This window comes from Panthera onca, assembly GCF_046562875.1.
Source record: "Panthera onca isolate mPanOnc1 chromosome E1 unlocalized genomic scaffold, mPanOnc1 haplotype 2 h2.Chr16_ul_12, whole genome shotgun sequence".
Taxonomy (NCBI): Eukaryota; Metazoa; Chordata; class Mammalia; order Carnivora; family Felidae; genus Panthera; species Panthera onca.
The window spans coordinates 443,684-468,573 of NW_027675811.1; the positions used below are offsets into that span (position 1 = coordinate 443,684).

General features: G+C 40.7%; 1 protein-coding gene across 7 annotated transcripts in view; it reads left to right on the forward strand.

Annotated features, from left to right (window-relative positions):
- The window catches only part of LOC144615346 (uncharacterized), a 49,227-nt gene extending 24,543 nt beyond the window's left edge, over positions 1 to 24,684 (forward strand). For 6 of the 7 annotated variants that reach the window (XM_078442265.2, XM_081794745.1, XM_078442266.2 and 3 more), the window contains 9 exons: positions 3,968 to 4,039; positions 4,603 to 4,677; positions 12,498 to 12,616; positions 14,650 to 16,634; positions 17,017 to 17,121; positions 21,298 to 21,347; positions 22,883 to 22,937; positions 23,017 to 23,159; positions 23,261 to 24,684. In XM_078442265.2, the coding sequence (XP_078298391.2) occupies positions 3,968 to 4,039; positions 4,603 to 4,677; positions 12,498 to 12,616; positions 14,650 to 16,634; positions 17,017 to 17,121; positions 21,298 to 21,347; positions 22,883 to 22,937; positions 23,017 to 23,159; positions 23,261 to 23,363 (2,707 nt within the window). In that variant the 3' untranslated portion in view covers positions 23,364 to 24,684. The remainder of the gene's footprint in view (positions 1 to 3,967; positions 4,040 to 4,602; positions 4,678 to 12,497; positions 12,617 to 14,649; positions 16,635 to 17,016; positions 17,122 to 21,297; positions 21,348 to 22,882; positions 22,938 to 23,016; positions 23,160 to 23,260) is intronic. The other variant, XM_078442270.2, reaches the window with a different exon arrangement.
- Positions 24,685 to 24,890: the final 206 nt, after the last annotated feature.

Genomic DNA, 24,890 nt, shown 5'->3' on the forward strand with positions numbered 1-24,890 from the left:
ATGTAGAGCTCGAACTCATGAACTGTGAGATGACGACCGGAGCCAAAGTCAGATGCTTAACCGACTGAGCCACCCAGGTGCTCCAGTCACATTTTGTTCATCCATTCGTGAGTTATTGGACATTTGGATTATTTTGACTTTTTGGCTATTGTGAATAATGCTGCTATGAGTATTCATGTACAAGTTTTTGTGTGGTCATATGTTTTTAATTCTCTTGGGTACATACCTAAGAGTGGAATTGCTGGGTCATGTAGTAACTCTATATTTAACCCTTTTGAGGAACTGCCGAACTGTTTTCCACAGTGACTACACCATTTTACATTCCCACCAATGTATGAAGATTCTGGTTTCCCCAAATCTTGCTACCACTTATCATTGTCTCTCTGTTCGATCATAGCCATCTTAGTGAGTGTAGAGTAGTATCTCATTGTAGCTTTGATTTATATTTCCCTAATGACCTAAGACATTGAGCATCTTTTCATGTGCTTATTGGCCATTCATGTATTTTCTTTGGCGAAATGTCTCTTCAAATCCTTTACCCATTTAAACATTTGATTATTTGTCTTTTCACTGAGTTTTAAGAGTTCTTTATATATTCTGGATGTTCTGGATACTAGACTTGTATCAGACATATGATAGTTTTGGGTTGTTTTTTTATTTTTAAATAAAGTCCAGTTTATCTATTTTTCCTTTGGTTTGTTGTGCTTTTTGTGTCATGTCTAAGAAACCGTCGCCTAAATCCAAGGTCATAAAGATTTCTCTCCTGAGAGTTTTATAGCTTGAGCTCTTCCTTCTAGGTCTTTGACTCATTTTGAGTTAATATTTATATATGGTGTGAAGTGTAGGAATCCAACTACATTATTTTGTATGGGGATATACGGTTGTCCCAGCATCATTTGAAAAGACTAGTCTTCCCACGTTGAATGGTGTTGGCACCCTTGTTGAAAATCAGTGGGCCATAAATGTGAGGATTTGTTCCTGGACTGTCAGTTCTGTTCCATCAACTTACATGTCTGTTCTTTTGCCAGTACCACACCGTGATTACTGTAGTTTTGAAGTAGGTTTTGAAACCAGGGCGTGTGAGTCTTCCCATTTTGTTGTTCTGTGTCAAAATCGTTTTGGAGCACCCGGGTAGCTCAGTTGGTTAAGTGGCCGGCTCTTGATTTCAGCTCAGGTCATGACCTCATGGTTTGTGAGATGGAACCCCGTGTTGCAATCTGCACTGACAGCATGGAGCCTGCTTGGGATGCTCCCTCTCCTTCTCCCTCTGCCCCTCCCCTGCTCACACTTTTCCCCACTCACACTCGCTCATGTTTGCTCTTCTGCACGGGTGTGTATGCTCGCTGTCTCTCAAAATGAATAGATAAACTTTTTTTTTTTTTTTAAAAAGATCATTTTGGCTATTCTCGGTCCCTTGAATTGACATACAGATTTTAGAATTAGCTTGCCAATTTTTGGAAAGAAGTCAGTTGGGGTTTGGATAGGGATTATACTGAAACCACAGTTCAATTTGGGGTATAGTGCCATTTTAACAATATTTTCTTCTGATCCGTGAACATGGCATATCTTTACACTTATTTCAATCTTCTTTAATTTCTTTCAACAACGTTTTGTGGTTTTTAGTGTGATTCTTGCACTTCTTTGGTTAAATGTTTTCCTAAGTATTTTGTTCTTTTGAGTACTGTTATACATGGAATTGTTTTTCTAATTTTATTTTTGGAATAGTCATTGCTGATGTATAGAAATAAAGCTAATTTTTACATATTGATCTTGTGTCCTGTAACCTTGCTGAACTCATTTATTAGTGCTAAGGTTTTTTTTCTACATTCCCAGGAATATGTCTTGTGGTCTTCTAGTTACCCAGGAAGATGTTGGAGCATTTCAAAGTCCCTATGGACATCTCATTTCTCAGCTTTTTCCTTTTAGGCTTTTTGTTTAGGCTATTTTTTGTCTTGTTATCAATTGCCTCACATAGCTGCCAGATTAAAACATTTATCTATAATTGTTTTCAAAAAATGCCCCTTGGGAAGAGGCTATTTTAGCACTGTGCAGTTCTCAGTGAGGTCAAGGGCAAGGCTTTCAAGTGAAGTTTTTTAGGGACCCCACTAGACAGGTAAAACAATGACAGTTTGTTCCTTGGGAATGAGGCTTTAAGGAACTTGAGCTCCATTCTGTTCCCCTGGGATGTGGGCAATTTTTAAGGCTACCATCACGATGGAGAGCAGAGGTTGAGGACAAGTTAAAACAACAGAGCTCACTGTTCTCATAGAAATTAGTAATTTTTTCTTTAATAAATGCTCTCCGGGTTGCTGCAAGCCCATTGGTTAAAATTTCCAAAGTTCTGAGAAAGTTGATTTTGACCATTTTTGCTAGTTTTTTGTTGTTGTTGTTGCTTTTACGGAAGGATGAATTTTCAGACGTCCTTCCTTTCTCATTTTCACTGATTCACCTGTAACAGGGCTTTAAAATGTCTAAAGTCTCAGGGCACCTGGGTGGCTCAGTTAACTGCCTGACTCTTGATTTCGGCTCAGGTCATGATCTTGCGGTCATGGGATCAAGCCCCATGTCAGGCTCTGCACTGGGCATGGAGCCTGCTTGGGATTCTCTCTCTCTCTCTTCCTCTGCCTCTCCTTCACTCATACTCTTGTACTCTCTCTCTCAAAAAATAGAATACAAAAATAAAAAATGAAATCTCTAAAGTCTCAATGATCACAGGCTAATTAAATACTTAATCATGGGAGATGATTAGAGGAAAGGAATAAAAATAGAAAATGTAATTCTTAGAGAAGCTCTCCCAGATGGAGAGATGAAGTTCAGCAAAGTGTTTCTATATTTAATGCTCTCAAAGTTAAGTTTAAGGTAACGGCTATTTTAAACCCCCTTTTTTTTTCATACAAGTTAAATACAGGCTTTGGAGTCAGAACTGAGTTCAGATTCCAGCTCTGCTTCTTGACTGGCTTGACAAACTGGGACAAATTATACAACCTCTCTGTACTTCAGTTTCCTCACTTGTAAAATGGGGTAATGATGTATCTATCACATAAGGTTATTGTGAGGTTTAAATGTGAAATGCTGATCACAGATGCCCTATGGCTCAATAGTATTGGTTGTGATGATTATCCTTATAATTTTGCAAAAGTACAGTGATGATTCTTGAGCAGAGTCAACCTAAAGGCAGATTTTCTTTTCTTTCTTCCTGTTTCCTTCACTTTATTTTTGCTGTAAAGAACTGAGAAGAAAATCTACTTGGCATTTTGGAATAAAAACTTGTGTCAAGCAGTGACAAAAAGTTATTTATTCAACAAGCCTTCACTAAGTAACTAGTAAATAACAAGCACTCTGTCAGGCACAGGGACAAAAATGACAATAGAGTATGGTCCCTGCCCTCAAGGAGCTGGCAGTCCAGGAGATGGATAAGGAAACGGGATCATATGCCACCTAACAAAGGCTGTCATAGGAGAATACACATGGTGGGGGTATAGCTTTCACCATTTCCTCTTAGATTAATCCCTTTGTCTTTGGCCCCCAAACTGAGGAATTGGTCCTATTTTTGTCTTTAACCGGGTGTTTTAAACTGTGGAATTTTTTACATTTCTAGAGATAAAGGAAAAGCACCTAGAATTACAGAGGACACTAGAAACAGTATTTCCTACAGAGCCTGGGCTTCCTACCAGCATAGTCACTTCTAGGATTTTCAGCCCAAAAAGTTCTTTGGCATATCTTTGCTTTGCTGTCCACGTAAAAAAAAAATTTTTTTTTTTCCTCTTTCTGTTCTCCACTTTATCGTCCAGAGAGCTGGGTAGTTCCCAAAGGAAGAGTGCTTTACAGAATCTAAGGGTGATTTATAGGCAAAGGCAGAAAATGATTAGTTTTCACCTTCCAGTTCCATACCCCCAAAATGAACATAAACTTTCATGGTAGTCATTACTGGAAATGCAGATAATTTTAATTCCATTGCATTTTTCAGAATTATCAGTCGTAACCCTCTGTCAACTGTTGAAGATTCCTATCTTTTTAAGTTGCCAGCATTAAAATATTTGTAAGTATTGCAACAATCTCATGGCTCATGAGATGATTTCTGATCTTTTTTGTTGTCATCAAAAGATTAAGTATTTTGCGTTTTGGTTAAAAAGTCGTAATTTAAATTTTAACTGGGTTATTGAAATAAGCATTATTAGCAAAGAAAAAACGTATATGGGCAAGATAGCCTGCAGAGGAAGGAGTAGTATTGAAGAACACATAACAGACATGGGACTTGTAGATGTAGGTAGAAATACCATTTATCTCAAAGTGGAAAGTGGAGTAAGGTGTATATTAAAAGAAAAAAAGACTAATCAAGAGAGGTGGATGCAATTGAGAATGAAAATGAGGATAAGAGTAAAAAGGATTGTACTGTTGAGCACCAAGGTGATTAATTTGATGATGCACATAAAATGTCTTCATTGGGAGCTTTCTGAAATTATTGTCCATAGCAAGAAAACTCTTGAGCTGACTTGACAAAGAAGCCAGAATTGAAGTAATCACATGTTGCTAAGTATCTTTTTAGGTACAGAATTTTTATCCTTGGGTTCAAATCACGCATGTTTGGGCTTTCTCCTTCAGAGACATGGGATCAACACAGGTGTCACTTACAACAGTTGAGAGCATCCTCATGATGACCGTTGAATTGGAAACACTGTAAGTTGATTTTTCTTATGTGTATTTTCACTTAGTTGTTTACTTAGATTTGTTTTATTGTTTTCTTAAGTCAGATTTATTGAGGTATAAAATTTACTCTTTTTAAGCATACAGTTTGATGAGTTTTGACAAACGTGTAGTTATGTAACCACCATCACATTTGAGACGTAGAACATTTCTGTCACCCCAAAAGGCCCCTATGTGCCTTTGCAGCCAATCCCCTTTTCTCACCACCAGCCCTGGCAACCACCAACCTAATTTTTGTCCCTATAGTTTTGCCTTTTCTACAGTGTCTTATAAATGAAATCATACAAGGGGCACCTGGGTGGCTCAGGCAGTTAAGCGTCCGACTTCAGCTCAGGTCATGATCTCGCGGTCTGTGAGTTCAAGCCCTGCATCGGACTCTGTCCTGACAGCTCAGAGCCTGGAGCCTGCTTCAGATTCTGTGTCTCCCTGTCTCTCTACCCCTTCCCCATTTGCACTCCATCTCTCTCTCTCTCTCAAAAATAAATGAACATTAAAAAAAATAAATAAATGAAATCATACAGTATGCAGTCTTCTGTGATTGGTTCCTTTCAGCATAATCCTTTTGAGATTCATCCATGTTTGTTTTTTTTTTAACTTTTTTAACGTTTATTTATTTTTGAGAAACAGAGAGCATAAGCAGGAGAGGGGCAGAGAGAGAGAGAGAGACACAGAACCCGAAGCAGGCTCCAGGCTCTGTCAGCACAGAGCCCAATACAGGGCATGAACCTGCGGAACATGAGATCATGGCCTGAGCCAAAGTCGGTCACTTATCTGACTGAGCCACCCAGGCACCCCAGAGACTCATCCATGTTTTTGCACATGTCAGTAGTTCATTTCCTTTTTATTGCCGAGTAGTATTGCAGTTGTGAGGATATACCAGTTTGTTTATGCATTCATCAGTTAATGGGCATTTGAGTTGTTTCTAGCTTTTTGGCCTTTATGAATAAAGTTGCTTAAAACACTTACATGCAGGTCTTCGTGTGAGCATATGTTTTCATTGGGGGAGGGGGGCAGGTGGTAAAATACCTAATGGCAGGATTGCTACATCATATGCTGAGTGTATATTTAACTTTTTAAGAAACTGCTTACCTGTTTTCTAAAGTGGATGTACCATTTTGCATTCCAGCCAGCAGTATATGAGATCTTCTATCTATCCTTTCTTCTAATGTCTTTATCTATTTTTCATAAGGTGAATGTTGGCCTTAAAATTGAGTTGGGAAGTATTCCCCTCTCTTCAATTCTCTAGTACAGTTTGTGCAGAATTGGCATTATTTTTTCCTTAAATGTTTGCTAGAATTCACCAGTGAAGCCATGTGGGCTTGAAGCTTTCTTTGTGAGAAAGTGTTAAACTACAGATTTTATTTTTGTAATAGTGCTACTTAAATTACATACTTTATTTTTTTGAGTAGTTCATGTCTTTCAGGGAATCTATTTCATCTTGAAGTTATTGACATAAAGTATTTTATAATAATCCCTTATTATCCTTTTAGTATCTGTAGAATTGTAGTGATGTCATTCCTCTCATTTTTGATATTGATAATTTGTGTCTTCTCTTGTCTTTTCTTGATAAATCTGGCCAGAAGTTTATCAGTTTTACTTATCTTCTCTAAAAAGTGCCTTTTCATTACAGTGACTTCTCTATTTTTGTTTTCCTTTTCAAAAATTTCTGCTTTGATCTTTATCATTCCATTTTCTCTCCTTACTCAGTGATGAATTTCCTTTTCTTTTTCTAGTTTCTTAAAAGTGGACACTGGGGAAGATGAATACTATATGAGCAACATCCCACATGTTGACATGTTGTGTTTTCAGTTTCAGTTGGTACAAAATAGTTTCTAATATCCATTTTGACTTATTTGACCAATAGGGTTACTTAGGAGTGTGTTGGTTAGTTTCTAAATATTTGGAGATTTTACAGATCTGTTAATTTGTTATTTAATTCCATTGTGGTCACAGAACAATATGTTGGATGACTGAAATCCTTTTAAATTTATTGAGGCTTGTTTTATAGCCAATGAATTCTGGTAATAGATGAGAATATGGCCTATTTTGATAAATATTATGTGTCCACTTGAAAGAAAATATGTAGTCTGCTGATTTGGTGTGGAGTATTCTATAAATGTCAACTAGGTCAAGTAGGTTGGTAGTATTTTTCAAGTCTGATGTATCATTACTCATTTTCTATATATTTTTTCTGTCAATTATTGAGAGAGGGATATTGAAATCTCCAACTATAATTGAGTGCTTATGTGTCTCTCTTTCCTATTCTCCTTAATATATTTGGAAGTTCTATTATCAGACACATAAATTCTTAAGTTATGTCTTTTCTAATAGTTGACATTTCTATCACAATGGAATAACCTCATTTATCCCTGGTAATATCTTTGCTTTGAAATTGACTTTGTCCTATAGTAAATATAGCCACTCAAGGTTTCGTTTGATTAGTGTTAGCAAAGCATAATTTCTTCCATATTTTTAACCTACTTATATCTTTGTATTGAAGATGAATCTTATAGACAGCATATAGTTGGCTTTTGCTTTTTTATCCAGTATGACAACTCTATCTTTTAATTAGGTGATTATACCATTTATATTTAATGTAATTATTTATATGCTTACATTTAAAGCTACTGTCTACTCTTTTCTATGTATCCCATCTGTTCTTTGTTTCTTTTCTTTTTCTTTTTCTTCTTCTTCCTGCTCTTGGGTTGATTTAGTACGTTTTATTATTTTTTGGTGGGGGGATAAATAGTTACAACTCAGGTTTTGTTATTTTAGTAGCTGTTTAATGGTTTGTAGTGTTCATGTTTAACTTATCACAGTCTATCTTCAAATGATATTATATGATTTCATGAATAGTATAAGAACCTTACAATAAATAGTGTACTTCCATTGTTCCCCTCCTGACCTTTGTGCTATTGTTTTCATACATTTTACTTTTAGCACACCATATTATTTTTTTTGTTTAAATAGTCAGTTATCTTTTTTTATTTTTGTATTTTTGAGAGAGACAGAGTGCAAGTGGGGGAGGGGCAGAGAGAGAGGGAGACACAGAATCTGAAGCAGGCTCCAGGCTCTGAGCTGTAGACACAGAGCCTGATGTGGGGCCTGAAATCACAGACTATGAGATCATGACCTGAGCTGAAGTCAGATGCTTAACTGACTGAGCCACCTGGGTGCCCCTCAATTATCTCTTTTATTGAAGTATATATAGATCATGTAATATTAAATTAGTTTCAGGTGTACAACACAGTGATCTTTTATATACATTATGAAATGCTCACAACACAGTGATCAATTATATACATTATGAAATGCTCACCACAATAAGTATATTACAGTATTATTGACTATATTCCCTATGCTGTACTTTTCATCTGGTGACTTATTTATTTTATAACTGCAAGTTGGTACCTCTTAACCCTTTTCACTCATTTTGTCCATATCCCCAGTTTGTTCTCCGTATTTACAAGTGTTTTCTCTTTGTTGTTGTTGTTTATTCATTCATTTGGTTTTTTGTTTATTTTTTGTTTATTTTTTACCTTGTTTTATTTTTTATTTTTTAAAATTTGCATCCAAATTAGTTAGCATATAGTGCAACAATGATTTCAGGAGTAGAGTCCTTAGTGCCCCTTACCCATTTAGCCCATCCCCCCTCCCACAACCCCTCCAGTAACCCTCAGTTTGTTTTCCATATTTATGAGGCTCTTCTGTTTTGTCCCCCTCCCTGTTCTTACATTATTTTTGTTTCCCTTCCCTATGTTCATCTGTTTTGTCTCTTAAAGTCATCATATGAGTGAAGTGATAGGATTTTTGTCTTTCACTGACTAATTTCACTTAGCGTAATACCCTCCAGTTCCATCCATGTAGTTGCAAACGGCAAGATTTCATTCTTTTTGATTGCCAAGTAATACTCCATTGTATATATATACCACATCTTTCATCCATTCATCCATCAATGGACATTTGGGCTCTTTCCATACTTTGGCTATTGTTGATAGTGCTGCTATAAACATTGGGTGCACATGCCCCTTCAAATCAGCATTTTTGTATCCTTTGGTTAAATGCCTAGTAGTACAATTGCTGGGTTGTAGGGTAGTTCTATTTTTAACTTTTTAAAAACCTCCATACTGTTTTCCAGAGTGGCTACAGCAGTTTGCATTCCCACCAGCAGCGCAGAAGGGTTCCCCTTTCTCCACATCTGTTGTTTCCTGAGTTATTAATTTTAGCCATTCTGACACATGTGAGGTGGTATCTCATTGTGATTTTGATTTGTATTTCCTTGATGATGAGTGATATTGAGCATCTTTTCATGTGTCTGTTAGCCTTCCGGATGTCTTCTTTGAAAAACTGTCTATTCATGTCTTCTGCCCTTTTCTTAACTGGATTATGTATTTGATTTTTTGGGTGTTGAGTCCTTTATATATTTTGGATACTAGCCCTTTATCAGATTATGTCATTTGCAAATATGTTCTCCCATTTCATCAGTTGCCTTTTAATTTTGTTGATTGTTTCCTTTGCTGTACAGCTTTTTATCTTTTTTTCATGGATGTTTATTTTTGAGAGAGAGAGCACAAGAGTGGGGTAGGGGCAGAGAGTGAGGGAGACAGAGGATCTGAGCAGGCTCCGCACTGTCAACAGAGAGTCGATGCGGAACTCGAGCTCACAAACCGTGAGATTATGACCTGAGCTGAAGTCAGAAGCTTAACCGACTGAGACACCCAGGTGCCCCAGAAGGTTTTTATCTTGATGAGGTCCCAATAATTCATTAAAAAAAATGTTGTTTGTTTGTTTGTTTATGTTTATTTTTGAGAGAGAGAGACAGAGTGCAAGCAGGGGAGGGGCAGAGAGAGAGAGGGAGACACAGAATCTGAAGCAGGCTCCAGGCTCCAAGCTGTCAGCACAGAGCCTGACACGGGGCTCAGACTCACGAACTGTAAGATCATGATCTGAGCCAAGTGAGATACTTAACCAACTGAGCCACCCAGGTGCCCCTATTAATTAATTAATTAATTAAGAACATGGACACACACATACATGTATGCATGGGGGGGAGCAGAGAGAGAGGGAGAGAGAGAATCTCAAGTGGAGAGAGAATCCTGATGCGGGATTCAATCCACGACCCTGAGATCACGACCTGAGCCAACACCAAGAGTCAGGCATTCAACCCGCTAAGCCACCCAGGCACTCCTCAGTAGTTCATTTGTACTTTTGTTTCCCTTGCCTCTGGAGACATGTCTCTACTAAGAAGTTGCTTTAGCTGAGATCAAAGAGGTTTCTGCCTGTGTTCTCCTCTAGGATTTTGATGGTTTCCCGTCTCACATTTAGGTCTTTCATCCATTTTGAATTTATTTTTGTGTATGGTGTAAAAAAGTGGTTTAGTTTCATTCTTCTGCACGTTACGGTCCAGTTTTCCCAACACCATTTATTGCGAAGACTATCTTTTTTCCACTGGATATTCTGCTTTATCGAAGATTAGTTGACCATATATTTGTGGCTCCATTTCTCGGTTCTCTATTCTATTCTATTGATCTATGTGTCTGTTTTTGTGCAGTACCACACTGTCTTGATGATTCCAGCTTTGTAATACAGTTTGAAGTCCAGAATCATGATGCCTCCAGCTTTGTTTGTTTGTTTTTTCCCAACATTATAATTCGGGGTCTTTTCTTGTTCCATACAACTTTTAGAATTGTTTGTTCTCGCTCTGTGAAAAATACTGGTGTTTGATAGGGATTGAATTGAATGTGTAGTTTGCTTTGAGTAGTATAGACATTTTAACAATATTTGTTCTTCCAATCCTTGAGCATGGGATGTTTTTCCATTTCTTTCTGTCTTCTTCAATTTATTTTCATAAGCGTTCCATTGTTTTCAGCATACAGATCTTTTACCTCTTTGATTAGGTTTATTCCTAGGTATCTTATGGTTTTTGGTGTATTTTTTTTTTAATTTTAGAGTCAGAGTGTACAAGTTGGGGAGAGGGGCAGAGGAGAGAGAGAGAGAGAGAGAGAGAGAGAGAGAGAGAGAGAGAGAATCTTAAGAGAATCTTAATCTAATCCATGCTGAGTGTGGAGCCTGACACAGGGCTCGATCTCACGACCCTGAGATCCTGAGCCGAAATCAAGAGTAGGATGCTTCATCGACTTAGCCCATCCAGGCACCCCTTGTTTGTTTGTTTTTTTCTGAGATTCTACATATAAGTGAAATCATATAGTGAAATGATATACATACATATAGTGAAGTGAAATCATAACCTATATAGTTACCAGTTCTAATGTTCTTCATTCCTTTGTGTGGATCCACATTTCCGTCTGCTATCCTTTTCCTTCTGCTTAAAAATACTTTCTTTAGGGGCACCTGGGTGGCTCAGTCAGTTAAGCATCCAACTCTTGATTTTGGCTCAGGTCATAATCTCACAGTTTGTGAGCTCAAGTCCCGCGTTGGGCTTTGCTTGGGATTCTCTGTCTCCTCAGTGCTCTTTCCCCCTTGCACACGCATACTGCACGTGCCCTCTCTCTCTGTCTCTCAAATAAACATTTAAAAAAATACTTCCTTTGGCATTTCTACAGTGTAAGCCTGCTAATGATGAATTCTTCCAGCTCTTGTATGTCTCAGATAGTCTGTCTTGCTTTTATTTTTGAAAGATTTGGGTATAGAATTCTAGCTTGATAGCTATTTGGTCCCCCTCTCCTTTTCACTGCTTGAAAGATGTTGCCCCACCGAGTTCTGGCTTACATTATTTCCAACAAGAAATATGTTGTCATTGTTATATCTTTGTTGCTCTGTGTGTCATGTGTGGTTTTGTTCCTTTGGCTGCTTTTAAGATTTGCTCTTTATCGCTGGCTTTGACCAGTTTGATTATCATGTGCCGTGGTGTAGTTTTATCCGTGTTTAATGGATTAAACTAAACATGTAGTTTAATCCATGTTGTGCTCAGATTTCATTGACCTTGCTGGATTTGTGAGTTTATAGGGTTTACTTATTTGGAAATGTGGGGGCTATTAGTTTTTCAAATTTTTTTTATATCTCCTCTCCTTCGTGGACTCTAAGTATACATATATTAGGCCACTTGAAGTTGTTGCACAATTCATTGAGTTAAGGAGAGGCATGGGGTTTTTTCCATATATGAAATACTGTTATAATAACTTTTTTAAATGCCCTTGTCTGCTAATTGTAGCATTTGTGTAGATTATGGATTAGTTTTTGATTGATTGCTTTTTTAAAAAAAAAATTTAACATTTGTTTATTTTTAAGACACAGAGAGTGATCAGGGAAGGGGTAGAGAGAGAGGAAGTTAAATCTGAAGCAGGTTCCAGACTCCGAGCTCTCAGCACAGAGCCTGATGTGGGGCTCAAACCCATGAACCACGAGATTATGACCTGAGCCAAAGTTGATTGCTTTTTATCCTCAGTATGGGCCATATTTCAGATTTATTCAAACTCTTAGAAGTCTACCCTCTTTCTGTGTGCTCTCAACCCGAAGTGAGACTTTTGGCTTGGAAGGAGTTACCTGTGTATTAAACTACTGATCAGTGTCACCCAGTTCTAATCTCTATCTCATTCTAAGGGTACCATACCCCATGTCATCCTTACCTTTCCGTTGGGCACCTCTGTCCTTCTATCTGTGTATTTATAATATTCAAGAGCAGCAGTTGGCCAACTGGTCCCTACCCAACCATCCAGGCCATGTGCCTCAAGAATTCCTTTTTGCACAGCCCTGTGATGACTTTGGCCCGCCTCTTCTACCTGCTCGAGTAACTCCTTTACCACTAATTTAATTGTCTGTGTTTCCATTTATAGGATTTTACCTAGCCGTATGGCCTGCTGTCTCTGCCAATTTAAAAATACTATTGAGGTTGTCTGTAAGACAGTCAAGCTACATTGTGACAGTGCATGTCTGACAAATGGCACACGTTGTGGTAAGTCCTAATTGCCTGATGATAAATTTGTAAATTTTTATTTTATTTGTGGTTTAACTTTTATTTTTAATCAACAATGATAATTTTTTTTAATGTTTATTCATTTTTGAGAGAGAGAGCATGCACGTGCGTGAGCTGGGAGGGGGCAGAGAGTGAGTGAGGGGGACAGAGAATCCGAAGCAGGCTCTACACTGACAGCAGCAAGCCCCATGCGGGGCTGAACTGTGATATCATGACCTGAGCCAAAGTCGGATGCTTAACTGACTGGGCCACCCAGGCACCCTAACAATGGTAAATTTTTAAACTAATGATGTCATTGCATTATTTTTACTCATTCAGAGTTCAGATCCCTAAATTTCTAAGAACTATTCCTTTGTTAAAAGTCAGATTCTCAGTTACATTATTAAGTCAACTACCCACCCCCAAATGAAAACCTGTTCACATAGTGCATCACAGCTTATAAGCTGATTTTACGTGCGTTAGGTCTCAGGTGCCCTTTGTCTTATAGGACAGGTGGAGATACCTTTTTGTTTATTTTGTTGTTTTTATAAGTGTGTAAGAGTACAAGTGATGCTGATTTCTGAAAAAGTTTTATTTGGAGCCTCTGTGTTTCTGTGCCCTAACCAGAAGCTGCTACCCAACCGTTCTAACAGATGAGAGGGCTCTTCTATTCTTGGGCTGTCCAACTCTTGTTCTGAATCTTAAGCTTTTCTATCCAAAACACAGGTGCTTTTAGGTATTTTTCTGTTCTTAGGTTTTATTGGCACTAACTTGGTGACTTCCAAAATGTGCTTTTGCACCTGGATAGCTTGAATATGGGTCCCTGTCAATGGTCTAGGGCACAGCATAAATTACACTTTGCTACTTCTATAAGTGGTGTTGCTTGTTTTCCAAAACAATGTTTTACCAATTATCTTACTCCCTTCTCCCTTAGAGGTGGGCAGAATAGGCATTTTTTTTTTTTATCTCCTTTGACAGGCGAGGAAAAATGAGATCAGAGGTGCCTTAGCCTAGCACTCGAGTCTCCTCTCCCGTTTTGGGCGCTCCGCCAGCCCGCTGCTCCTCCTCTCTCGTGACCTTTATCACCTCCTCCTCCGATTCTCACCAGCACCACTAAAAATACTTTTAATTCTTCTGGAAAAACCCAGCTGCACAGTGCTGTTCAGTGTACACAAGCTGTACGCTTGACCTTCATGTAGTTGGAAGCTCTGGATGGTTCTCTCAGTAAAGCTAGAAATCTGGAAATGAAAGGAAATGAAAGCAAAGTAGGCATTTGACCAAAGTTTCTTTATCCCTTCTGCATTTTAAAACCTCAAGTATCATTCCGTTGATTTTTTTGAATGCCCCACAGTGGCATCTCTCTCATAGCTGGAAAATCTCTTAACCTATACCCCACATCTCTGCCCAAATTTAAGCAAAGAACCAGGGTGGACTTAGCGGGTCTTGTGTTTAGTTTTTTCTGTCTAGAGCTTATGTTACGGGAGGTGCGATATATGGGAGCAGGGACCAAGCGAAGGAATTGGTGGGTGGGCGGAGAGGGCGTGTCCAGATGAGGGCCTGCTGGTGACGGGTGTTGTCCCGTGCATATGTGATGGTAGCAAGAACTCAAGCCCACTGAAGACGTAGAAGGAGGAAGACTCGCGCTCCCTCTGCCCCCGAAGCAGGACAGGGTGGGGTATGTGAATGCCAGGAGTCGCACTAGAGCTGCACACAGTTTAGCCGAGTATCTTCCGGCCTTGGCTTTTCTTGAGGCCTGGGCAATCGGCCCTTAGGGACCAATGGAATAACTCTAAATATACTTATTCACACTGTGGAATGTTCTGAGGAAATAGCTACTTTTTCAAAACACATCTTTTTGTCCTTTTGTTGTTGCCAATCGTGGGTCCAAGTTTGAGTTCGTCTCCTCTCTAAATGGCGCTCGAGTATTTGCTGATTCTTAATTTGCTTGACTGGGACGTATGACTGTGCATTGACAAAGAGCTGTGCTGTCAGTCTTCCATTATCAGAACTCATCTCTTCTTCTTCTTCGACAGATCAGGAAGTATACCTAAGGAAGGCAGAGGGATCATTCATGAAGGTATTGACAGCTCGAAAGAAGAGCGCCAGCACGGAGCTGACTATTGAGCCAGAGAAGGCGTCCTCAGACATAGATCGTGTCAGTTTGTCAGCCTTTATGAACGAGCAGCTAGACTTCAATGACGAAAGTGATGTCATTAGTGCACTGAATTACATATTGCCTTATTTCTCGGAGGGCAATCTAGAAGACGTAGAATCGACGCTGTTACCGTTCATTAAACTTCTGTTTTCAAATGTGCAAGAGGGAGACAAGCCCGTGGGTCACTCGATGAACGACACAGGGGACCCTTCTCTTAAACCTGGATCCAACAATTCAACTTACAAGAATAAACTGAGAAAACTCTACTTTCTGGAAAATTTGGTAGATGCAGAAATTCAGGAAAAAATTGATGACGTGAAAAAGAAAGAAAAAATGGCCATGCTTATACATTCCAGCCTTTTAGGTCCCAAGTTTAAACGTCAAATCTTTCCAAAGAAATTGGAAACTGCCCAACCGCAGGAGAAGAGCCTAGACGAGGTTGAGAGTGTGGGGAAAAAGTTCCTGAGAGTGAACAAGGTCATCAAGGGCCCAAAGGGCATACGGAAAAGGCACTTAAAAGAACTGAGACGTCAGAACATCCAGAGGAAACAGAGCGCCCAGCCATCTGTGGAGAACATGGCCAAGGAAAGAAGGCTCAGGACACCATCCCCGGGGGAGCTTCCCGTGGCGCACAGGCCCAGCAAATCAGTGGGAAGCTCCTTCAATACAGAGCCTTCGTTCATAGATGAGCACAAGGCAGCGGTCTCTTCTCTCATGAAGCAATACTTTTTGGACAGGCCTTCTGCCACCCCCGCTCCCAAGGAAAGAAGGCTCAGGAGACCATCCCCAGGGGAGCTTCCCGTGGCGCACAGGCCCAGCAAATTAGTGGGAAGCTCCTTCAATACAGAGCCTTCGTTCGTAGATGAGCACAAGGCAGCGGTCTCTTCTTTCCTGAAGCAATACTCTTTGGGCAGGCCTTCTGCCACCCCCGCTCCAAAATCCCCACCTGACGTGAAAAAAGAATCAAAAGACTTAACGTACACCATTTTTGTTTTAGAAGATGCAAATGCTAGAGTTAGAAATATGAAGGCTTTCAGACCAGCCTCACTCCCCAGAAAGACACACCGCTTTCATAAAAGTCGCTCCCGTGTGGTCCACAGAACACCCAAGGCCAAACTGAATCGAAAGTCCAGAAAGGAAAGTTCACTCAGTAATAGACAGCTGCTTGCAAAGAGGCCTCCATCCTCTGCAGTCAGGAGCCTCATAAATTCCCCTTCACGAGAGGATTTTTCATCTCCGGGAGAACTGAGTCCTCAGAAAAATCCTTTTCCAGAATTATTTGCTCCTTCAGGAACTTACAGAGAAAACACTACTGTAGAGAACACTACTGCCCAAAATGTTTCTGAAGAAAATATTTCTACAGGAAACACTACTGTGCCAGAACAAACCCTCCCTGAATTCACAGACCGTAAGAATCTTTCCACTGCTAATTCTACTGTTACTGCAGACAACTCTATGCCGACCATTAAACAAACCAATGATACACAACGGGAATACCACAATGCGGGCACTGGCTTGCCCCCAAAAGCCACAGGCTTCACTGTGTCAAAGCTCTCGTCCCCAGGTGATCTGTTTGAAATTCAGTTAAACCAGCAGCTACAGTCCCTCATCCCCAGCAATGACGTGAGAAGGCTCATTTCTCATGTTATCCGGACTTTGAAAATGGACTGCTCTGAGACCCAGGTGCAGCTGGCCTGTGCCAAGCTCATCTCCAGAACAGGCCTCCTGATGAAGCTTCTCAGCGAGCAGCAAGAAGTAAAGGTGTCCAAGGCAGAGTGGGATACGGACCAATGGAAAAATGAGAATTATATCAATGAGAGCACAGAAGTCCAGAGTGAACAGAGAGGGCAGGAGTCAAGGGAGGTGAGGATAAATCCCCAAATGTGGGGTCTCGACATTTAGGTGGTTTAGGACATGGACCCAAGCACAAGGACCAGGGGCTCCTAGTCCGGGTCTTGTCTTGGCCACATAATTTTGGCTAAGGCAGTGATCTGCCACTTTGCTCATTTAGGAAACAGTGCCGCTGTTCCCAGAGGAGACAAAAAGAGGACCTAACATACAAGATACATCAAGTCTTGAAGAAAATGCTAATGATTAAGATTACATATCACATTAGATTTGGTATATTCCTTAAGAACCTATAAGCGATTCATCGGAAAGAATGGGGTTTTAGAGTCGTTAAAGAATAGTTAACTTTCATCCTATCTCTGTTTTCTAAAAAAATTGTTCTTTCCCTTTTTTTTAGCTCACAAAAGAAGTTCCAGGCTATGGCTATAACAACAAACTCATCTTGGCAATATCTGTGACTGTAGTAGTGATGATTTTGATCATAGTGTTCTGTCTCATTGAGGTAAGGACAACAATTAGTTCAGATTCCCAGACTATATTCCTTCTTTATAATAGATTCAGAACCCACAAACTGAAAATCAAAGCCACTTTCCCACCTATCACGACTTGATATCCCTCTTCAGTCTGGAGGACTGAGATATGCTTTGTCCTTTTATTGCAAAGTATATTCCAGGGATTTTAAAAGGAACCCCACTGCCGGGAGACATCTGTGGATTGTAACCAAGATAACAAGCCATTAGCTTGTTCTGAGACATTAGGTCTAAGAAGGCCACAGTTGACATGATAGTAAAATTTCTTCAACTCAAAAAAATGATGTCGATTCGATGCACTCACCAGTCATCCTCCTACTACCACTGATTTCTTTCCTCGTTGGCTAAAATGATGAGAGAGAAATAGTCTTCACCTTCATGGAGCTATCAGTCATCTTGGAAGAAAGGGCATGGCTTAGAGATAAAAGTGTCATCTTGTTGATTAATTAGATGTGCCTACAGCTCTCTCCCCCACTTCGCAAGGCATTGTGTAAACAGGTTCAGTTAAAACCCTGCAGCTAAAATCCTGCATCAGGCTACTCAGAGCGTGTCATAATTACAGTTGCCTATTCCTGGAGCTTGCCTGTTTACCTTTTATTCAATTATGTATGAATTGAATATATATTCAATATATTTATTCAAATATACATATGCTTATTATATATCTATATCTATATCTATCTATCTATCTATCTATATATATATAGATATATATATATTGCCATCTGTCATGGCAACCCTCCATTTCAGCCAAAACAGCCCCTCACCATCCCCTAGTCAGACCATGCCCATTCCTACTTTTGTTGGTGACTTTGCCCACTTGAAATTCCTTTATTTCACTCTGCTGGTGGAAGTCCCGTGAGCCTTCAAAAGCCAACTCGAGTTCATCTTTCTTCACAAAGCCTTCCCCGAATACTGTAATACTCCTGGACCTAGTCCTTCTGTGAGATTGTCACCATTTCTTAGGGTCTACAGTGACGCATTCCCCTCCCCTGATAACAAAAATATGCTAAACAGTTTGTTAAAAGGCAGCTCCTCAAGAGAGAAATATCAAGGTCATGGATCAGAGCAGAGATATGTAAGGCTTCCTGGTCTATCAGATTTGAGTAAAACCTGACTGGATGTATTAACTGCTAAGGAGAAACATGTCTGTCTTCTGGAGGGTTGGTCAGTAGTAAAAGCATAGAAATGGTGAGGAAGAGACCAACATGGGCAGTGCCCACCTAGCCTTGCCTAAGAGTAGAGATGGCACCTCAGGCAGCAGATGAGAGTCAGGCCCACCAGCCGGGCTGTGCCCGCGGGGCAGATGGATGGATCTAGCTACCTCCGTCCTTTCCATGAAACACTGGATTCAGCTAATTACTTTTCTTCCACTTCTCTTCTCACCAAATAGCCTTCTGATTATACTTCAGTGTGCCACAGAGGCCTGTCTCCACAGGAGGTGATGCCCAATCATGTGGACACAGATGCCCTATCTGTGGAATGGATGTTTTCCTTATTGTCAAGTCATGACCTGACATTCTGATTTTGATCAATCCTGTGACATTGGTAAGGTGATATTGCCTCCATGCAGAAAGAAGTGCGTTCTCTCTTGATGAGATCAGAGTCTGATTTCTCAGCCTAAGAGCCTAGGAACTAGCGTGGGGTCAACTTACCATGACCTCTGGGAAGAGAAATCATTGGCCATTGTCCAGTCAGTACTCTGCATCTTGAGGTGGCCTGCAGCCTTTTGCTTTTGGGAAGTTCTATAAACTCCTATTGCTGTTTTAAATTCCTATGTGGTTTAACCTTGTGTTTATATTTTTTTATGTGGTTTCATTATTTCCTCTCCCTACTTAGATGATACACTTTTTGAGGTCAGAGACCATGCAGTTTTTTTCCTGTAGTGGACAATAATGATGTTCAAAGGAAGAGATGAGGCATTGTGTCAATTTCACAATGAGGAATAATGCAACGTAATATTTATGTGAAGTAGCCTACAGAGTCCAGCAATAGACAGATCCGTGGGTGACGAGGACTTTTAAAATGTTACCTTTTAGAGGCGCCTGGGTGGCTCAGTTGGTTAAGCGTCCTACTTTGGCTCAGGTCATAATTTCATGGTTCAGGAGTTCGAGCCCTGTGTTGGGCTCTGTGCTGACAGCTCAGAACCTGGAGCCTGCTCTGGATTCTGTGTGTGTGTCTCTCTCTCTTTGCCCCTCTCTCACTCTTACTCTCTCTCTCTGTCGCTCTCAAAAATAAATAAATAAACATTGAAATGTTACCTTTTAGTATTCAAATCAGTGGAAGAAAATAAATAAATGGTAATAGAACAACTGCTTAATTATTTGGGAGGAAAATAACAACAGATCCCTATTTCTCACCTTAAAAAAACATATTTCAGTACATGTAAAAAAAGAGAAACAGGAACCCATCAAAGTGCTAGAAGAAAACAGAATCAATACTTTTATAATCTTGTGGTGAGAAAAAGCTTTGTGACCTGATACCACATGCAGAAACATTTGATAGATTTGATCGTCTTGTCTGATTTCTGCTTGGAATAAACCAGACATCTGATTTAATCCCCACAGTCCTGTGAGGATGATATCACCATCCTTCTTTCCTACATAGAAGGGGATCAGCTTAAGGCCACTGTGGCAAAATCCAAAGCAGAACCCAGCTGTGCCTGCAGTCAGCCTGTGCTCCTATCCCACTGTTCCGTCTCCTTCACGATAAAAACACTGACAAATATTTGAAACATTGAAATTCAGTGAAAGCCCTTGAAAGGATTAATATATTTCATATGAAGAGAGTTTTATAAATCAACAGGAAGAGGACAAACAATCCAGGGGATCAAGGGGGCAAGGACTACGATGAACAGGAGGTGTGGACAGTCCGTCACCATATCTGCCTCATGGCTTATGGGACATGGGTCTCGTTAACAAGGCCTTTTCGCCTCATGGTATAAAAATAGTCTCTGATATTTTCTTCTGTACTCTTATAATATTTGTTGTGATTTATTTATTTTTAATCTGTATGGAATCTGTTTGGTGTTTTGGTACGGTCGAGGTAGGGGATCTAACTTTTTTCCCTTGCATAAAGATCCAGTTACTTTAAAATCTTTTATTGAATGGTTCATTCTTTCTTCATGGATCCAAAATACTAGTGTTATCTGGACTCTATTCTATCAACCTGGTTTTCTTTTCCTGTATCAGTATCACGCTACATACTTAACTGCAGTTGCTCTGTAAGAACGTATTTTAACGTCTGCTCTGTGATCTTCTTTTTCATCCATTTTGTAGCTATGCTTGCACATTTTCTCTACCAAATGTCAGCTGGCCAGTTTTTGTTTAAAAAACTGTCTTGGGATTTGAATGGGATTGCCTCGAATTTGTAGGTTAATTTGAAGGGAACTGACATCTTTACACTATTCCAGGAAAAAGGTGTCTCAGATCACGTATTTGTTTCTTCTTAATGTCCTTCAGAAGAGCTTTAGTGTTTTCATCTCATAGGTCTTACCCATTCTTTGCTAAGTTTATTCCTAGGTACTTTATGCCTTTTTACTGATAATTGTAAATGGGATAATTCTTCCGTTTTTTGATTAATTGTTTATGGAACATAGGAAAGTCATTGAGGTTTACATGTTGATCTCTTGATTTTATATATATCTAGCCATCTTGCTGAATTCTCATGTTTCTTCCAATAAAATTTTAGTTGATTCTCTTGGGCCTTTTAGTTTGTCTGTAATTTCGTATGCAAATACATCTTAGTTCTTCCTTTCCACGACTCCATTTTTTCCCAGTGCATCAGTTAGGACCCCCTCAACACCAATGAATAGCAGCAGTGATAACAGACATCCTACTCTTGTCCTTGATTTTAAAACAGTGCTGCTGTTTAGGTTTCTGGTAGACACTTTTCTTTTCCTCCTCCCAAGAATTTTTATTAGGAATTACCTGTTGAATGTTATCTGAGGCAGTCAGTAAAATGTATTACCAGCTGCACACGAGTTAGGTGTTATTGAAGAGTCAAAGGACTATTCAACAAATTCCTGTCCTAGGAAAAGTTATCATCTCACTGGGTAGATAAGACCTAAAATGCAAAGGAATGAATAAAGATGTGGAGGGAGTGGTTATTGTGATGGGTAACTGTGATCATGTTTTCTTCCAAAACAGATTTATTCTCATAGAACAGCAGCCAAGGAAGGTAAAGAAGGAAGCTCAAGGTAAATATTAGTCTGGCAATCGTTAAAGTAGAATTTTAGAACTAGATTTTCAAACTCATCTATTTCAATCCCCTTGTCTTACAGCCAGGAAATCACCAAAGGCAGAAAGAATACATATTTGGCCTAATGCTTTGCCTGGATCCAGCAAAGTTAGCTGCCCAGCCAAACCCGAGTTAGAATGGGACTGGCACAGAGCACCTGCTCACTAGACCTTTAAAGAAAGATCGTGGGGGGATGGGGGTGGAAATGTTCAGACCCGTTCCCGCTGGCGGTGGGCATCAGGCCTGGCCACAGACCTTCTCAGAGGCTCTGGAGAAGGGATAGGGAGGGCCAAAAGTCGTGGGGTGAAGGCGCTAGTCTTCAAGCATGATGGAGGGTAGAATACATGAGTCCCCCCCGTAAAGTAGGGGGAAAACTTCCTTCTTCCTCCTTCTGGTTTTCGAGGCCCCGCTCTCCATTCCCTTTATCCAGACCCAATAGAATTTGAACTGGGAGAGACCTTAGATAATCATTTATCTCTTCCTTTTATAATAATGAGATGGAGAAGGAGAAAAGGAAGATGTCTTGCCGGACGGTTGTATCACTAGTACCACTAGAACCAGAAAGAAGATGGTTCCTTTCCAGTTGGGCACGTCTCTGACTACACTGTTCTTGGGCTGTGAACTGCATTTTATGTCACAACTCAGTGCACACATACCGTATAGACATAAGTACCTTCTAAAACAAACTTACCATACACTCTTGATTCTTTCTGTTCTGTTTTTTTTAAGTTTATTATTTATTTGGGGGGGAGGGTGGAGCAGAGAGAGAGAGAGAGAGAGAGAGAATCCCAAGCAGGTTCTACACTATCAGCACAGAGCCAGACACAGGGCTCAATGTCACAATCTGTGAGATCATCACTTGAGGCAAAATCGAGACTTGGGCTGCTCACCTGACTGAGCCACCCAGGTATCCCCTATTCCGTTTGTATTCAAAAAGAGTATTTTGTGTTTTAGCGCTAGCCGTGTGTTTTCAGGTGATTTCACGACTCACTCACTCATCTGCCTGCAGTGTGAAAGTCAGTGAGCTAGATAACTGCTGGTTGGACTCAGGCATTCACTCGGTGCGATTCATCTTGTAAGGTAAAGCAGCTAGGAAAATAGAAACACCTCCCCACCCACCAGCAAATGATGCCTGTGAGGCTAAGCCTGGCGGGGACTGATGTAAAATGCTTCTGGAGAGAGTTAGGTGCTTCTGCCGTGTGGTCACCCAGTTTGTTGACTGCACAAGGGCACTTGGCCAAGGGCCAGAAGGTGAGCAGGGTGAAAATCCTGCCTATACTTCATGTCAAGTTACATACAAAGGTCTCCCAGGGACACTGTGGGGCCATTATGGACAGACACAGGAAAATTCTGAAAGCCCAGCATGTATGGAATTATTTCTGAGATCCCAGGTCTGTGTTGATTTTGCTTGCTAATAAGACTGGAGAAATACATTGTGAGAGGCACGGAAAATGGTACGAATCACCAATTGTCTGTGTGTGTGTTTCCTTCCAGGGGCTTCTTTGGATCTCTGCTGCGTAAGAGATGCTCAGAGGAAAGTGACAATCAGGTAAATCTGAGGAGGATAAAGTACCGTGGCTGGAGAAGGCAGGGGAAACAGACCTAACGTTGTCCTTTCTGGTTTCTAGAAGGGCTTTTTCTGGAGAAGGCGGCCACTTTGGCTTAGGGACATGTACAGACCTCTCAATGCCACACGCAAGAAAAACATGGCACAGAAGCTACACGACAAGGATTCTTCTGATGAAGATGAGATTTTCAACATGGAACTAGGGTACGTGATTGGGGAAGATTTTCTCTAAAATGAGGAAATTATGAAGAGTTGAATTGTTCCTTTCGAGAGTCAAAGCCTTGGCATTCTCCTCCTTTTCCCAGGGAGGCTGGCAAAGCCACAGCAGAGAAGACTCGGACCACAGATTCCACTACTGAAGAGCTGGGTGACGAGAGTGAGACAGCACGTGAGATTGTCACAGAGTGAACGCCGTCCTGCCTCAGGCCACCTACAAAGTTTACTTTCCGATACTGGCTTCTCAGCATTGCTTGTAAAATACTTTTTTTCTCATATTAAAATGTATAAATCCATAACCAATTCTAGCCACGTGGTAAGGAATTAAAACGTAAACGGTTAAATATTTATCTACAGACAACAGGGGCCACAGGCGAGAGAAGCAGGACTGAAGCCAGAGTCCCTCGTGGTAGCCAGTATTTCCACAAGACACAGTATGGGCAAAGTAGGGTGAACGGGGCGTCTTTCCGTCATTTCCCTGATACGGTCAGTCTCTGGAAACTGGAAAACGTATCTTCAAGGGGCTTAGACTATTAAGTTAATTAACAGCCTATTCTGGTGCTCTCTCCCCTGGCTCACCAAATACCAGTTATTCACAACGCGCTTGACCCCCTGCCCATAGAGGATCATCTCTCTCTGGCCCCTCTGTGAGGTCTTTGGGGTTGCCAGAATATTTGGATCGCTGAGCCGACCTCCACTGTAGGGCTGAGGCCTGTCTTTCTTCCCAAGAGCTCAAACTCAGACACAAAATGTGTAGTTGGAAGTAGGGTGTTCCTCAACCTTACAAGCTAGTAGATAATTCCCATTGGGTTTTTTTGTTTGTTTTCTTTAAAAAAAAAAAAAAAAAAAAGTCCCCACCCTCAGAGAGCTAGCAGGGAGATGCTGGAGGGTTAGAGTAAAGAATGTGTGAGAGCAGTAATTACCCAGGACTGCCCTGCTCAGGCCTTTATTTCAGAACACTTATTGGTGGGGGCACTTACTGTTCACCTGTACCCCACTAGCCTCTGCTGACCCCACTGAGGGTCGGATGCGTGCGGCTGGGCTCTCTCCAGTTCAGCCCAGCACCACACCTACCACTGCTTTCCTACCCAGCTCAGATCAGGGCTGCACGATTCCAAGAGATAATGCAGCACAACGTGCAGAAGACGCAAACATCCCTCCACTTCTGCAGAGGAGGGCGTTAACCAGTCACATTTAGGATGTTGGGAGGAGTCGGGGTGCCTGGGTGGCTCAGTCCAGTGAGCATCCGACTTTGGCTCAGGTCATGACCTCATGGTGTGGGAGTTTGAGCCCTGCATTGGGCTCTCTGCTGTCAGCACAGAGCCCACTTCAGATCCTCTGTCTCCCTTTCTCTCTGTCCCTCCCCCCAGCTCACACACTGTCTCTCAAAAATAGATAAACATTAAAAATAATGAAGTCATCTATGCTTTCTGAGTACATGAATGACAGGTTTTAGAAAAAGGACGTCAGAGTCAAAATACAGTAGTGAATAAAAGAAATCCTGAATTAACAAGGTTTGATAATCTCTTTTCTTAATGTCTGTTTATTTTGAAAGAGAGCAAGGGGGGAGGGGCAGAGAGAGAGGGAGAGAAAGAGTCCCAAGCGGGCTGTGTGCTCAGTGTGGAACCCGATGCGAGGGACTCGATCTTACGACCGTGAGATCACAGCCTGAGCTGAAGTCAAGAGTCGGATGCTTAACCGACTGAGCCGCCCAGGCGC